We start from the raw sequence: 16366 nt of genomic DNA on the forward strand, positions 1-16366 counted from the left end.
GGGGCAAAGACTGAATAACTGGCTCCAGTGAGGTAAAGCATCTTGATCCATCATCCGGATATCAGACAATAGTATATTTTTCCTTTGTTTCTAATGAGGTCATTCCCTGTTAATTCTGACTCTGTTTTTTTATGGTCACTGATTTCACAAACTTGTTCCTTTTCTGCCTGTTCCACCAGTTTACTTCAGTGTCCCCAGCAGTTCCTGAATTCTTGAAAACTCCTCCAGCTGTGGACCAGCCTCCCACAAGGTCCACTGCTCCTGTCCTCCCCACGAACACTGTGTCCTCAACGAAACCTGGCCCAGCACTGGTGAAGGTGGGTACTCTGCTGCACAGCCTTGCAGAGCTTATTGCACTTCTGTCTGGAGTCCGGACAAAACACGGAGGCATCACCCGAGCTTCCCAACCTGCCTTTAAGCCCGAAGCCTTGAAAACTAACCCATGAAAGCCTAGCTAGACTGGGGCCTTCATTTGAAACTGCCACAGTTAACATGAGACCTGTTGTTCTATAGTCACAGAAAAAGGGCACAGAATTTGGCCTACATAAAACTGCTGGGGCAGAGTGGCAAGGCTTCAGGAATCCCTTCATCAGCAGTTCCAAGTTCTGCCACTCAGGCTACAGAGATGAAATGGGGGGCACGGTAAGATGGAGTTGCTTCAGCACAGCACTTGAGACTCAAAGCCTCCCAAACAGATGTCTTTAAGGCAGCATGGTTTGGAACTTGGTGTACAAGGTTGATCTCCGTGGTATTTTGGATAGATTACATGACAGATTAAAGGTTTTAGAGAAGCAAATGTTTTTTCATTTAGCAGATTTGGCCAGATGAAGCTTGGTTTGTTCTCAGATAAGCTTTAGATTTGTGGCTCTGTTCCCTGCATTTACTTGGTCAGAGTGAATCGGAATAAATCCCAAGAAAGAAAATTTGACAGTACCTTTTTGAACTTCTTAATGAAATAGATGGGGAGAGTAAACTAAGGAACAGTCTAAACATTTCCTAGGTAGCTTGTGCCAAAACTGCCAGAATACATATCTCAGCCCTTTAGGACTGAAGAGGGACATTAGAGAGTTAGGCGATCTCTCCCTGGGGTCCAGAGGCAGCAAGAAGCCACAAGGCCAGGAAGGGGCTGGGCCACCTCCCACGTTTGGGTTCAACCTTCTTCCCACCATTGCAGCCTACTGCAACCTCTTCTGAAGCAAGGGAGTAGCTTTCAGACTGGAGTGGCACATATTCCTCCCTCCCGTCTCTCTACTGGAGCTTGTCCTTACTGAGAGGCACTCTGTCAGCATGACCAAGTGTCTGTAGCTTTAGGACATACGTAAGCATATGTCACCATCTCTGGAAGAGTGATGAGTGACAACTACACCAATAAAATCGGCCCTTGCCACCTCTTCCAGCATCTCTACACACTCTCCACTGACAGCAGAGAGAGCGCTCTGAATACCAGCCCATCTTTATCTACTAACAGTGAAAATTAGCTCCCTGCTTCCCCCTCTGAATTTCTGCTTTTCACTGGTGTCTTTCAGGAGGTCTTTGGTTCTAGAGGAGCTGTTGGAGAATGTGGAGTAGGGAACCCTAGGACAATGGCAAGAAAGGAAGGACAGGTCATGTTAGGAAGTGGACCATGATTCTTTTGGCTCTGCTATGAGGGGAGCGGTCTCCTACCCTCACTAAAAGAACACATGTGCTGCCATTAGGGGATAGCAGATGGAGCCTGCAATCCACTGGCCATTACGTTTATGAATCCTCCAGGTTGGGTCCCTTTGTAACAATTGTACTCAAAATATACTTAAATTAGTTAAGAAAAATGTCTAAACTCCTCTCCACATTGTTAATCTTTTTGGCCCTTCTAGAAAGGGCCAAAACCAGAACAAAGCAACACCCTCCCTACCCCACGTAGGTGGTAGGCTCCTTCTGGCTAAAGTAACTAAAAGTGTTTAAATACTAGTAATTTGGAAATGGGGAAAAAAAAAAAAGGATTAAAAAGTATCCAGGCTCTGGGCTGGGGCTGTAGGTCAGTGGTAGAGCACCCGCCTCGCACGTGGGAGGCACTGGGTTCGATCCTCAGCATCACCTAAAAATGAATAAAGGGGTTGTATCCATCTACAACCTAAAAAAAAAATTATAAAGGGTACTAACTTTGTTCCACAGTAAACTGAGCAGTGTCTTAAAGCCTTAACAAGAGTACCAGATAGATATGTGTACATTGCCATTAAGACCCAACTTTACCTTGTGGGCTGAAAGAATCAATCACAGTTGTTTCCCTAAAGAAAAAACAAAGCTGCAGACACTACCATCTTGTTGGATCTGATCACTGCTCCTACCTGCAGGTCATAGGTCTCAAGCCACATTTTGAGTATAAATAATCCTTATTAATTTTTTATGATCAGTTTGAAAAGACTAAAATCACTGATAATAAAAAATAAGCAGCTCATAGTGAATTAATACTACCGGGTGTACTTAATCAGGCAAAGATGTTTTCTGACAGTGATAAGTACTTCAAGTACCTGATCATTAAAATGATTTCTGCTTACAGTCATCATTCCTCCACTAGATACTACTTATACCTTCTATGGTGCCTGCCACTGTTCCGGGTCCTAGGAGATAGATGAAGCAATGAGCAAAATCTCAAAAGCCCACCCTTAGAATAAACAGACCACAAAGAATAACACAGGATAGGGAGTGCTGGGGCAAAGGTGTGCTTCTGTTTTAAATAGGGTAGTCTGGTGACTTTGGGATGGAGATCTGACAGAGGTGAAGGTATAAGCCATGAGTCTGAGAAAGAAGCCAGTACAACTTGGCCAGGGACAGCCCAGGATAAAAAGCAAACCCTATAGCTAGGGAGCAGTGAGAACAGAAGGGTTGAGCCTATAGCTGTCAGGAGAAGCTGCTGGAGGGCGAGATCTGCAGCGTTACACACCGTGGAGGGGCAGCAGCGGAAGCAGAGAACTGGTGAAGGTGGCATCTGTCGGGGAAGTCACAAGTGACCGGCTTCTGAGTGGAATTTGAAGGCTAATAAGCTGGCAGGGTTTGCCAACAGATTGGCCCTATGGGTAAGAGGGGTCCTGGACCATTTGCCATTTGTGTCTAAGCAGTGGGGATTACTGTGAATGGAGGGAGCACACCTGAGTTTGAGGTGCTTAGCAGACACCTTAAGCAGCTAAGGACAAAAAACACAGAAGTTATCACTGTATTTGAGTCCCGAAAGCCACAAGAGCCCAGAAAAACTGCCTAGGCTCAATGTAGAGGAAGAGGTGGTACAAGAACTTGGGCATGCCACCAGGGGGACGTGGGAAGGGCAGGACAGGCAAAAGAGCCCAACGAGAAGCAGCAAGGAAGTGGGCCAGGGACAAAGCCAAGGGAAACATCGAGGAAGAGGGAGAGAGGAGCTGCGTCAGACACGGCTTTGGGTCTGAGTGCTGCGGTTAGCACCGTCAAAGTTAAGAGAATCTGTTCCTTGGCAACGTCACTTATGTGCTAGAAGCAAAAATTTAGAGAGTGAAAAATTAAAAGGGAGAACAGGAGAGAGTGTCATAGCCTTTTTGAGGACCTCTACTAGAAAGGAAGCCCATAGCTTGACTGGACTGTGGGGCCAAATTGTGTGAGCCCACGGGGAAGAACCAGGAGAGCGGCAGGCATTGCTACGTGATCACTATGTATGGGCAAGGGAACGTTGCCTCAGTCAAAGTGCCGAGGTGCTGGCCTAAGGCAGCAGCACCCACTGCTGGTTCTCAGCCACAGGAAAGAAAGCCACCTACAGTGTCAGGAACAGGTGGGCACTGGGTACGTGAGGAAGCTCTGTGTCAGTCACTTCCTCAGTGTTTAGGAAACAGTGCCATCAGGTGACAGTGAGCATGGGGAGAAGATAGATGGTAATATTCTGGAAGAGTAGGAAAATAATGGAATTAAAACAAGGTAGTAGAATGGTCAGGTGGCACTGACCAGCCATTGAAGTTGATGGTCGTGAATTTAAAGGGAGATGGGTTGGAAGTGTTTTGCCTGCAGCACTTCTACCTCCGTGAGTACAGGCATGGCATGAACCAACAGTTCTCACTAGTCTGCCACCCTGCTACAGGGACAGTTGACAATGTCTAGAGACATTTCTGGTTGTCACAGCATCAGGAAAAGGTGGCTACCAGCATCTGTTGGAGAGAGGCCGGGGACACTGCTGACCATCTTGCACTGCACAGCATAGCCCCCACAGCCAGTATTACCTGGTTTAAAATGTTGATAGAGCTACTATTGAGAATCCCAAGAGTAAGCAAAGAATCAGGTTAGGGTTTGGGAGGTGAGAGTGGCAAAGGTGGGTGAGGCCTGTGAGTGAAGCGTGGGAGATGGTAAGGAGAGGAGAGCACAGCTGTGTAAAGGTGTGAGTGGAGTGGACTGTAGCCTTCGGTGGCATTGGGGAAATGGAAGTGGCACCTTGGATGGAACAAGTCAACATAACAAGTGGTGGTTATTCAGTTAGGATGCTGGGAGGTAGAAGACATGATCTCGCTCTAACCAGAGAGAGTGGCTGGGAGAGGAGATGAGCTATCCAGAGGAAGTGAAATCAAGGAACTGATACTAGAATATCGGAGGGTTGTCAAAAATCACCGGGAGTAATGACAAGTGTTGGAGAAAGTAAGACAGGAATTGCTGGGTTACGGACCTGATAAAGAACTGGAAGACAGCCGGGTCATGTGGTCCAGTCTGAGAGAGGACGAGTCACGAGGATAAATCCTCTCCATATACCTTTTTATTTGCAGGGAGAGATGGTACTAGGGATTGAACTCGGGGGCACTCAACCACTGAGCCACATGCCCAGCCTTTTTTTTTTTTAATTGAAAGGGTCTAAGTTGCTTAGCACTTCTCCATTACTGATACTGGCTTTGAACTCGCTATGCTCGCGTCTCAGCCTCCCAAGCTGCTGGGATTACAGGTGGGCACTACCGCGCCCAGCCACAATTACCTTTTATAAATTCTTACAAGTGTTCAAAATTAGGCTACTAGTTAGATCATGTTATTATAGTGACATGCTGGTCAGTGTGTAACAACTTGGCTGAGGGTCAGAGAGATAAGTCATAGCATTTGCCAGTTCTCCTGGTATAAGTTCCCTCCATCACTGAGTGCAGAATTGGGAAAGCTGCATACATTTGGCTCTCAGACCTCACTAACTGTGTTCATAAACTGTTTCGTGATATAGCCACAAAAACCATGTTGCTGAGTTGTTCTGACAAGGGGAAAATTCTTGATATATCAAGTGGAGGACAAAAAGGCACATTTCTAGTAAGCATAGATAATATCGGAAGAATATATAAAAGAACATTAATAGTGACTATTTCTGGTCTGATACACTGTGGCAGTTTTGTTTTGGTTTCTTGGGGCTTTTTGTGCAGTTTCCTAATTATATATGAACATATATAACGTGACCAGTCAACATTTAAGTACTTCTCAAATTACTTTTTATTAAGTTGTATTGTTACCTAAAGCAACTTAGAAATAATTTCCTAATGATTTTCCATTTTGGGGGGAGGTGGGGTGACTGTTTCCACAGATGAAATTACTCTATGAATACTGAAAACTACAAAATGATTTGAACCTAGTTTGGGTGGTGCACGCCTGTAATCACGGCAGCTCAGGAGACTGAGGCAGGAGGATCACAAGTTCAAAGCCAGCCTCAGCAACTTTAGAGACCCTGTCTCCAATTAAAATATTAAAAAGGGATGGGAACGTGACTCAGTGGTTAAATGCCCCCAAGTTCAATCCCTAGTACCCCCCCCAAAAAAAAAGATTTGATAATTTATAAATTAAGAACTACTCAAGAAAAAGTTACGACTCTTAATCATAAGATGAGGGATGCATGGTATCCCACCCCATTTTCAAAGTAAAAATGTAATATGTTTGAAAGGTCTTTAAATTCACATTAAATATTTTAGATTTTTTTATATTCTGCTTTACTCTCATTAGAATCATTTGTTTTTATATATTCTCCATATTTAAAAAGAAATTAGTGAAATACTCTTAATCTTTTCTCTATTGTGTATTTCACGTACAGCCCGTTTTTTACTAGGAGATAACGTGTGTGTACACAGCAGAACCAAAGTGCACGTTTGAGGAATTTGAGGTAATGCTGGACTAAGCATCCAGCCTGCACCCTTAGGGAACAGTGGGGGCAGGAGAAAATGCCTTGGTCAATGTAAGTATAGAGATGTTTTTATGGCTCTTGAAATCTATTTAGTATATTGCTTCCCATAGTAGTTACAGTGGGTTCTAAGGTACACTGCTTTTTTATCGTTCAGACTCATAGCAGAATCAATTTTATGGAATGACATCTCTTAAAAATATTTTTTCCCCCTCAAAAATAGCAAAGCCATCCCAAGAATCCAAATGACAAACACCGTAGCAAAAAGTGCAAAGATCCTAAACCACGGGTAAAGAAGTTAAAGTACCACCAATACATTCCACCCGATCAGAAAGGTGAGAAGAATGAGCCACAGATGGACTCCAACTACGCCCGCCTGCTCCAGCAGCAGCAGCTGTTCCTGCAGCTGCAGATCCTGAGCCAGCAGCAGCAGCACTACAGCTACCAGACCATCCTGCCTGCACCAATCAAGTACGGGCGGGGTTGATGCACTTATAAAGTGGATTGTATTGTGGGTTTTAGGAGGACCTCAAGTTACCAAAGTTCAGATGTGCTGACTTATTTGTGAGCAGTGATTACTTTTAGTTTGTTATCAAAGCTCACCTCACCATAGTGTCTAAAGTCACACAGTGAGAATGGGCTACATTTCAGTGCAGGTTTTGTCCTCTAAAGTAGGAGCTGGGCTTTCACAAGTTAGACATACCTTCTCACAATTATTCATTGAGGAAAGATATGCCTGTTGTATACTCAAAAAGGTATCAGATACTATGAGAAAACCTAAGCAACATAACTACAAAGGAGAGATGGGTATAAACATAGTTTGGTGAGATTGGCAAGATTATGTTCACATGGACAGCTCAGGAACAGGAATGGATAAGCAATACTGTGTACTGGATGGTAAGGAAAAATGCCTGAATGGAGAATGTGATTAAGGAAAGGGAGAGATAATTGAGTAGAGTCAGTGTCTGCAGGAATTTGAAGTTGGACGGAAGATGTGGTAGACAGAGTGGCTCAGGACAGTGGTGGTGCACAAGACTAGGGAACAGACCCAAGAGGACAAAGAGCACAGAATGAAAGGAGCAGGAAACAGGTGAATGGACAGTGAAGGCTTAGATGCCCCAGCTATGGAGAAGGAATATGGTTCCGAAGTTTGATCCCATAATGAGGGCCTTAGGGAAGCAAGGCGTCCGACACCAAATCCACAGTCACAGCAAGATGCCCATGACTTGTTTTGATGATGTAATATAGGAAGTTTCCAGGTGCACATTCCCACTATGCTTTTTCTGGTACTCAAATAAAAATACAAAGAACCTGTCCTCTTCCCTCAATTTCCAGGAAGTAATGCCAGCATTCGACTCTAGAAGACAACACAAAAACCTCATTATAAAGTGTTCTGTGATCTAGCCATTCAGTTTAGGATCACATGATCCATAGAAGCTACTTCTGTTCCCTCTTGTAACCTAAACTTCCCTCCAGAGATAGCCCCCATTTCCTAGGAGAAGGATAGAAACCTACTGACAAGCTTCTCTGTGAAGAAATCTCTCCTTCATAGGTGAAGGATTATCAATTCACTATTTTTCTCTGAAAATACAAATATCTTGAGGAAGATCAGACCTATTAGTAATTGAGGCCTTATTGTGAAGTACATGTCTAAGATATCAGGGCATGGGGATGAATAAAGATTTTTTTGCAGTATATTTTAAGAGCTCCAGGCCTGAGGGAGGTGTTAATATTGGAAAGGAACCAGGGAAGGCTACAGAGAGTTAGAACAGTATCCAAGACAACTGCCGCTACTTTATAGCTCCATCCAGGACCGGGCAGGTACCCTGTACTGCTGCCCTCGTTTGTATTGGGCACCAGTAATAACTGCCAGTCATGGTTACCATCCTTGTTATTTACCACTCAGGATGCTCTAACATTGTGCTTCGTGCCCTGAATCACCACCCTCCCTTAATCCAGAAGGAATTGCTACTCCATTCCTGATGAGGAAACTGTTGAAGGATTTTCTTCCGAAGTGTCAATGCAACCATCTTTTCTATAATGACAAAGTTTGGCTGCATGGACAGCTTTGTGGATGGGAACTTGCACTAGGATGCCACTGAGCTCCTCCTATCCTTCCCCAAGGCTCCAGCTCCTTATACACTCCTGCACTAAAGTAACCACACCCACATGCCTGGGGAATATGATCCAGGAACGAGAGGAGGAAAGCATACTTGTTTCGTGTATTATTTCACCACAGGAAGCCTGAATTAAATTCTGTCTAGTTTCTGGATCCTAAAAATGGAGACTTAGTAACACATTGCTTATCTTTACCAAAATCCCATTACAGAAAAACTGAAGCTTTACCGTGCCTATAGCAGCGAATTTCACCTGCATCATGTAGCCCTTTGTGCCACAGAAGGAGTAAGCAGCTGGGCCTCAGTTAAAACCACCTTGTCAGGAGACAGAGGCTACAGAGGGTGGAGAAGGCCCACCGCAGTCCTCAGAACCTCAGGTCTCAGACTGCACAGTAGTCATATCTGTCAGCTTCCTCCTCCTTTTCCTGATTTTGAGTGAAAATGGATTAACTTATTTCTGTTAAACGTTGAACCAAACTCTGAATCATGGTCCCAAGTATTGTAGAATCTCAATCAAAAAGAATTAGTATCACAAGGGAGCAACAGGTGGTCCATGGATGAGGATGCTCTTAAGCAGACACACACACAGTGCATGCAGTACCTTTGACAGCAAAATGACCTGGGGAAGGCACTAGAGACTCCTTGGGGAGAACAACAGGGAATAAAAACAAGGCTGAAAAACACCAATTAAATAAGATGTTTTCATGACTCCAACATGAGATTTCAAAGTTGTGATTTTAGAAATGAAAATACATACTTGTCATTTCATCCAAATTTCAAGAAACTTGATCTCCAAGACTTTTTAAGTCTATATTCAACAAAATTCAGGCAGGTTTATAAGACCCCAAGATGAATATCGAGTTAACTGTTGACCAAGCTGCATTAGCTTCCACCACAGGCACCCTGCAGCTCCTGGGGCGAGCATGCCAACCACCGCCCTCACTGAGTCTTCAACTGTGGGGGAGAGGTATGATGTGGTCACCACAAGCCTCGCAGGTGGAGGAGGTTGAAGAGGGATCAGCTTGATATGGGAAGGATTATAAGGACACGGATACAGCACCTAATACCAGAGCTTGACAGCTGATCCACTAGCTCCTTGCGAATAAAGTCTAACTGCGTCATAAGTGAACACCTGTGCTGAAGTACATTCCACCCAGCAAAAGAAGGTCACATCACTAGGACCTCAGAGATCCCCTTTGGGGCTTTTCTTGGTCCCGACGTCTATCTCCATAAATTAGTTTTTCTTGTTTTTGAATTTTTTTTTTTTAAAGAGTGAGAGAGGAGAGAGAATTTTTATTATTTATTTTTTAGTTCTCGGCGGACACAACATCTTTGTTGGTATGTGGTGCTGAGGATCGAACCCGGGCTGCACGCATGCCAGACGAGCGCACTACCGCTTGAGCCACATCCCCAGCCCTTGTTTTTGAATTTCATATACATGCAACCCGACAGTAAACTTATGTACTTAGCTTCTTTTGCTCAGCATTGTTGATGAAATACATCCTCATGATGCAAATAGCAGTAATGTTTATTTCTGCTTAGTATTCTATGTATGACTATACCATAGTTTATCTACCCACCATACTCTTGGGTTAGGTATGTCTTTCAGTCAGTTATCTACCTAGGAACAGAAATGCAAGGGTCATAGGGTAGCCACGTTTTTCTTTAGCCATTTCCACAGTTGGGTAAACTGGTTGTATCAAGCCTCTGCTATCAGTGCCGAGAGATCCGTTTGTCTCAGTTGCTTGGTATTATTATAGCAATTCTGCTAGGTACACAAGGCTATTTGTGATGTGCATTTTCATTTTCCTTATACCTAATGAGGTTAAGCACCTATTCACCTATTTAGTGACTGTTTAGATATACTTTATTGTATACCTGTCCAAGATTCCTTCCTGCTCCCCATCCCTTTTATCCATTAGGTTTTGTATTTTTGTGAGCTTTTCCCCTACACACACACACACACACACACACACACACACACACACACAACATTGACTTATAAGGCTTTCTTTAATACCTGACAAGGGACTCAGAACATAAAAGTACCACCTTTTTCCATTCTGTGGCTTGAGTTGTCACTATCTTAAAGATACCCCTTTTATTTACTGCCTGTTCTGTCCTATTTTGAGAAATCCTTGTCCATCTAAAAGACATGAGGATATTATCTTAAGTTTTCTTATAAGAGCTTTCTTGTTTTCATGATTCACTTTTAGATTTGGGAGAATGATGCGAGATGGAACATTCCCCACCCCCACGTAAAGGTCCAGTTTGGCCAGCACCGTTTATGGGAAGGATAACCCTCTTCTCCCTGCTACATGGCAGTCGAACCTTTTGATAACTCGGGGGCCCTGTATGCAGAGATTTGTTTCAGGAGTCTCTCCCGTTTCCCATTTGTCTGCTGTACTGTCCTTGCCTCAGCACCACACTGTTGAAATAACTGGATTCCTATCACATGCTGATCATGGTGGTAGGGCTCTTCCAGTGTTGCTGTCCTTCAAGGAAATGACCATGACGTGGCTGTTCCAAGTTAAACTATTAATAGAAGCAATAGCAAACCTATGAGTTACTATAAGCTCTAATTTTCTTTTTCTTTTGAAGAAATGACAAAAATAACAGTGGGAGTTCAGCTCTGACCAATAGCATGCCCGGCACACCAAGACAGAATCCATGTGCCCCTGCGAGAAAGCCAGGACCTCTGCCCTCCAGCTTGGATGACTTGAAGGTGAGGGTTCCAGGCAGACCCCACTCTTACGTAAGTGCCCAGAAAATGGGAACAAATGGCCAGATTTGTCTGTCACATGTGCAGTTTTCAGTGGCCATTCAACCTTAGCAGCAAAATGATAAGCCTTATAGAGGTCTTTTCTCTCTACTTCCCTTGTGCATCTTTCAAGATGGACAATAGGAGCTCTTAATTACCTAGCATGTGCTTTGTACAAGCACCATAGAGAGACCACATTCACATAATTTGTATTGCAGTGTATTAACAATTGTTCCATATTTTTAATTATTGCTATGTCTTACTGTGCCCAATTTATAAATTAAACATCAGTATTTGTGTATAGGAAAAAACATCGCAAGTATAGGGTTCAGTGCTCACCACAGTCTCAGGTACTTATTCCCTATGGATAAGGGGGCCACTGTGTACTCTTGATCTGCCAGAAAGTTATAAAAACCAAGAGACCTGATTTGTCTGTACCTCCAGGTATCGGAACTGAAGACAGAACTAAAGTTGAGGGGTCTGCCGGTGTCGGGCACCAAACCGGACCTCATTGAGCGCCTGAAACCCTACCAGGAGGTCAACAGCAGTGGCCTTGCCTCTGGCAGTATCGTGGCAGTGTCATCATCGGCCATCATCACCAATAACCCAGAAGTCACTGTGGCATTGCCAGTCACAACCCCACAAAACGCTGTGACTAATTCAGTCTCTACTTTGAAGGCAGAAGTGCCGACTACTGCACCCAACAACACAGCCCATGCTGAAAATATTCATTCCCCTATGCCAATCTCCCCCTCGCCCTCCGATCAGTCCAATTTGAGTACTGACGACACAAACATGACAGACACTTTCACCGAGATCATGACCATGATGTCTCCCTCACAGTTCTTATGCTCCTCTCCCTTGAGAGTGGCAAACCACGAAGACAGCCTGAGCCCCACCAGCAGCACCCTGTCAAACCTGGAACTGGATGCTGCCGAGAAGGATCGCAAGCTTCAGGAGAAGGAGAAGCAAATCGAAGAGCTGAAAAGGAAACTGGAACAAGAGCAGAAGCTTGTGGAGGTTCTGAAAATGCAACTTGAGGTGGAAAAACGAGGGCAGCAGCGGCCACCAGAACCCCAGCCTGGCACCCCTGCTCCCTCTGTCACAGCGGATCAGAAACATGGCGGCCCTGGTTCTTCCATCAAGGACGAGGCCTCACTCCCTGACTGCTCCAGCCCCCAGCAGCATATGCCTGTGGCCAGCCACTCTGTAGGCCAGCCCATCTCTACAGGTGGCCAAACCCTGGTTGCTAAAAAGGCTGTAGTCATCAAGCAAGAGGTCCCCATGGCACAAGCAGAACAGCAGAGTGTGGTCTCGCAGTTTTATGTGAGTTCCCAGGGACAGCCTTCTGCCATTGTCGCTCAGCCCCAGGCTTTACTGACCACGCAGACTGCTCAGCTGCTGCTCCCGGTGTCTATCCAGGGTTCGAATGTCACCTCAGTGCAGCTGCCAGTAGGCAGCCTCAAACTCCAGGTGGGAAGCATGTCATGAATTTGCCTTACAGCACACCCAGAATGGAGACCAGTGACAGAACCCCCCCAAGTCCTTTCAGAACACATCCATAGGAGTCACAGCTGTAGAACACATGTAGGTGAGGAGAACCATTCAAAAAAAAAAAAAATAGCTAGGACCATTTTAAATGGTGAAAAACAGACACAGGTGCCTTTCTCTGACCTCTTCCCTTCAATGAATGCAGTATCATGTACAGATGCTTTTCACCCATTTTTGTCCCATCACCTTGTATATTTGTTCAATGTCCTATATGTAGGGCAGTTTATATATGTGAAAGTCAGGATAGTATCTCAGTGTCCTACTTATAGGACCACTTATCTTTATTCTTGATGAAAATAAGGATTTAGAGCTTATAAATCCTTTAATTTTATTTTAATTTAGACCTATTTTAATGTACCCATATCACAATTTCATCAAAATATTGGCAGATTTGAAAGTTTGGGACTTCATGGGTTCAAGGTCAGTGGCATTGTCATGAATGATAAGTGCTCCATGGCAGCAGCTTCCATACCCATCAGGTACTAAAGTGGCTTACTTCACTTAACCTTTCCTCCCCCAGAAGAGCCACATGATGTAGCCCAATTCTAGATGGGGAAACTGAGGCCTAGAACAGTTGAGCTCAAGGACAAGGCTGATGTTTAAACCCAGATCTTCCAGACTCTAAACGTCTGCTTTTACTCCATTCTATTCTGCCTCCCAGACTTAATTCTTGTAAGGCACATATTAATGTGAAGGTGCCTCAACTAAGGAGGCCATGACCACAGATGGAGGAGTGTGGATATCATGAAAAGGGGATAAAACGCCCAAGGGTAGGTTTTGTGTTTACATAAACCACCTCAGGTAAACAGGCAGGTTTTGTATATGAAAGTTTAATAGGTTTTTCACAAAATGTGGGTCAGGAGTAAACAAGCCGTTTGGACCAGTACTTGATGACCCAAGTACTTCTAATAGCAGAGAGGAATACCCTTGTCCCCCTGTAGTTAGGGGGCGTGACCCAAAGGCCCTTGGCATGTGCACAAAGTCTGTCTCCCCATTCTGGCTCTTCAGCATCTATGCCATTGAAGATCTACTCCATAATATATCTTTTAAAGTTTTTTTGATCCAAATCTTCTATTAGAGTTGTTGTAGGAACAAAGACTTTTGTTCTGTGCCTTTGTATACCCTAGAGCATTGCAGGCCATCCCCAGGGAGTATCTGCTGCAGCTTTATAGAAGCAGGAATCTGGGCAGATGGGCCTCAGATTTCCTAGTTGCTATTAAATGTTTTTCAGTACCTGACCTATGAAATGTAGTATCTATGTATTACTATTTTCATTTTCTAATTTTCCCAGTTTTCAGATATCATTTCTTATGCGACTAAGAAATTTAAGGGCATGAAAATAACTGGTTTAGTGTTTGATACTGATTTAGAATTGTTAAGTTTCCAAGATGAAAGGTTGGTCAGTGGGTATTTGACTAAGTTTTGGTCAAATAGCAGCAAGAAGTTCTAACATGCTATTGTAGACGAGGGTGAGTGTATATAACAGTTGTGTACCATATATTTCAAAAAGCCAAAAGAAAGGAGTTTGAATGTTTTCACTACAAAGAAATGATAGGCGATTGGGATGTAGCTTAGAAGTAGACCACTTTTCTAGCAAGCACAAGGCCCTGGGTTCCATCCTCAGCACCACAAGAACATTCTTTTTTTACTGTTTGACCAGATTTAAACATTACACAGTAGTATGTGCATTGGAACCTTACATGGGTAGCCTATTAATATGTCTAGGTTCTGTTTTATATGTAAGTTCAAAAAATTTCCAATGGATTATTAAGTTTCAGCTTTATGCAAATGAATTGGAGTGTGTACCTGTAAACATACTTATTCCATTTTAGATTTGATTTTCAGTTAATTTTACATCTAACGTCTTGAATCCAGCTCTGCTTCTGACAATTCACTGATTTTTCTTGACCTCCTAGACTCCACCACAAACAGGAATCCAGACTCAGCCTCAGACAGCAACTGCTACACAAATACCAGCTGCGGCCCTGCCCTCAGGCCTGGCCCCAACCGTACCTCAGAAACAGGAGGCTTTCCCGCAGCACGTGCTCAGCCAGCCCCAGCAAATCAGAAAGGTTGGTGGCTGATCCCAAAGGTCATCTCCTCATCTTCCCCACCTGCTCCTTGGGAAGCCCCACTGTTCTTTCTTATGGTCTTTCTGCCACAGAACATGCCCTGGGTCAGATGTTGTTTGGAATTGAGAGAGTTCTTTAGTACTAATAGCTTAACAATTAAATCCTTTCCCAAGTAAAAGGTTCAAAAGTATTTTTTTAATCCTTATACACTAGATTTAAAGAAATTTATTTTAAAACTCAGTAAAGTTAAATGTGCTATTCCCTGGGGAAAGATATGTGAAGATTGAAAGGATACTTCTGACTTCTCTCTCAAGTAAGATCTTTATGCTGTAGGTATTCAGAAACCAGAGGCTTTTACCATCACAGCCCCCACTGCTGGGTGCTTGGCTTCCTGCACAGTTTACTCACTTCCTCATCTTCATATGAGGGTATTGGCCTAGGACTCATCCTGAATACAGATTCCTTCCCCAGACTCCGATCTTTATCATCCCTCAGTGGGCTGGGAAGGTAGCTTAGAGGTGGAGCACTTGGCTACCCTGTGCCAGGCTGGTGGGGTGGGCAGGGTGTGCACTAAGTAAACAACATTCCCTCTTGTCCAGTAGGTGGAGCTGTGTGCACATCTTCTTGCCAGAAAAATCCAAAGGCCCCCAAAACAGGTACCACTATCTTAAACTTTGAGAACCGAGTCCCAGGGTTTAGGCAGTTAGGTCTGCTATCAGTACGCCTTGAGGTAGTCCTAACTGCTGGACCCAAGACAATATGAAGGACAAAGATCAACGACCATTTTTAGCAGTAACAGTCATACTGACATGCTGTGGCTCAGGTCCCCTCGGAGACACAGCATTAACTGTCCACAGTTGTATGTCACTGAGCTTCAGAAAAGCTCAGTACCATTGTCGTATTGTTGTTATGAGCTCAGTAAGTGTTCACATGTTCAGACAGTTTTCTTTGGGTTAGGGAAGAAAGAGGAAAATAGACACAGAATGACAAGTTCATTCACCAAGTCTTAAAATACTAGAATTAGGAATCATCATTTCCAGCTTACAGGAAATCATGTTTTACCAAATGTAAGGAAATTCAGCTTTTTCCAGTAGGAGCATATTTATAGAGCTCTTCACTCAGAGGTTATATATGTGTATCCATCCAAAAAGTATAACTTTTGTGCTTAAGAAAATACTCATATGCTGGACATGGTGGTGCACACCTGTAATCTCAGCAGCTTGGGAGTCTTCAAGTTCAAAGCCAGCCTCAGCAATTTAGTGAGGGCCTAAGCAACTTAGCAAGGCCCTGTCTCTAAATTTTATTTTTTATAATTATATATGTATATATACACACATACATATATATATACATGTGTATATAACACACATGTATAAAATGGCTGAGGCTGTGGCTCGGTACCTCTGGGTTCAATTCCAAGTAAAAAAAAAAAAAAAAAAATACTCATGCACCAGGTGCAGTGGTATATGCCTGTGATCCCAGCAGCCTAGGGGGCTGAAGCAGGAAGATTGTGAGTTCAAAGTCAGCCTCGGCAACTCTGAGACCCTGTCTCTAAATATAATAAAAAAGAGGGAAGAGGGGTGCTGGGGATGTGACTTAGTAGTAAAGCACCCCTGGGTTCAATCCTTGGTATCCAAAAAAATAAATAAATAAAATACTCATTTGATAAAAATGGAGGTTTTTCCTCTTTCAGAACACTAAGAAAGTGTATTAAATATTTTTATGCATAAACCAAGTTGTA

General features: G+C 43.7%; 1 protein-coding gene across 7 annotated transcripts in view; it reads left to right on the forward strand.

Moving 5' to 3' along the window:
* Mrtfb (myocardin related transcription factor B) overlaps positions 1-16366 on the forward strand; it is a 157492-nt gene that overhangs the window by 129425 nt on the left and 11701 nt on the right. For 6 of the 7 annotated variants that reach the window (XR_003302649.2, XM_077802986.1, XM_026409237.2 and 3 more), the window contains 5 exons: positions 180-317; positions 6348-6595; positions 10843-10966; positions 11447-12475; positions 14470-14625. Coding sequence is in view for 5 of the 7 variants with exons in the window: in XM_077802986.1 (XP_077659112.1) it covers positions 180-317; positions 6348-6595; positions 10843-10966; positions 11447-12475; positions 14470-14625 (1695 nt within the window). In the remaining 2 variants the exon portion in view is untranslated. Of the gene's footprint in view, positions 1-179; positions 318-6347; positions 6596-10842; positions 10967-11446; positions 12476-14469; positions 14626-15224; positions 15282-16366 lie in introns of all 7 variants that reach the window. The other variant, XR_003302651.2, reaches the window with a different exon arrangement.

This window comes from Urocitellus parryii, chromosome 9 (assembly GCF_045843805.1).
Source record: "Urocitellus parryii isolate mUroPar1 chromosome 9, mUroPar1.hap1, whole genome shotgun sequence".
Classification (NCBI taxonomy): domain Eukaryota; kingdom Metazoa; phylum Chordata; class Mammalia; order Rodentia; family Sciuridae; genus Urocitellus; species Urocitellus parryii.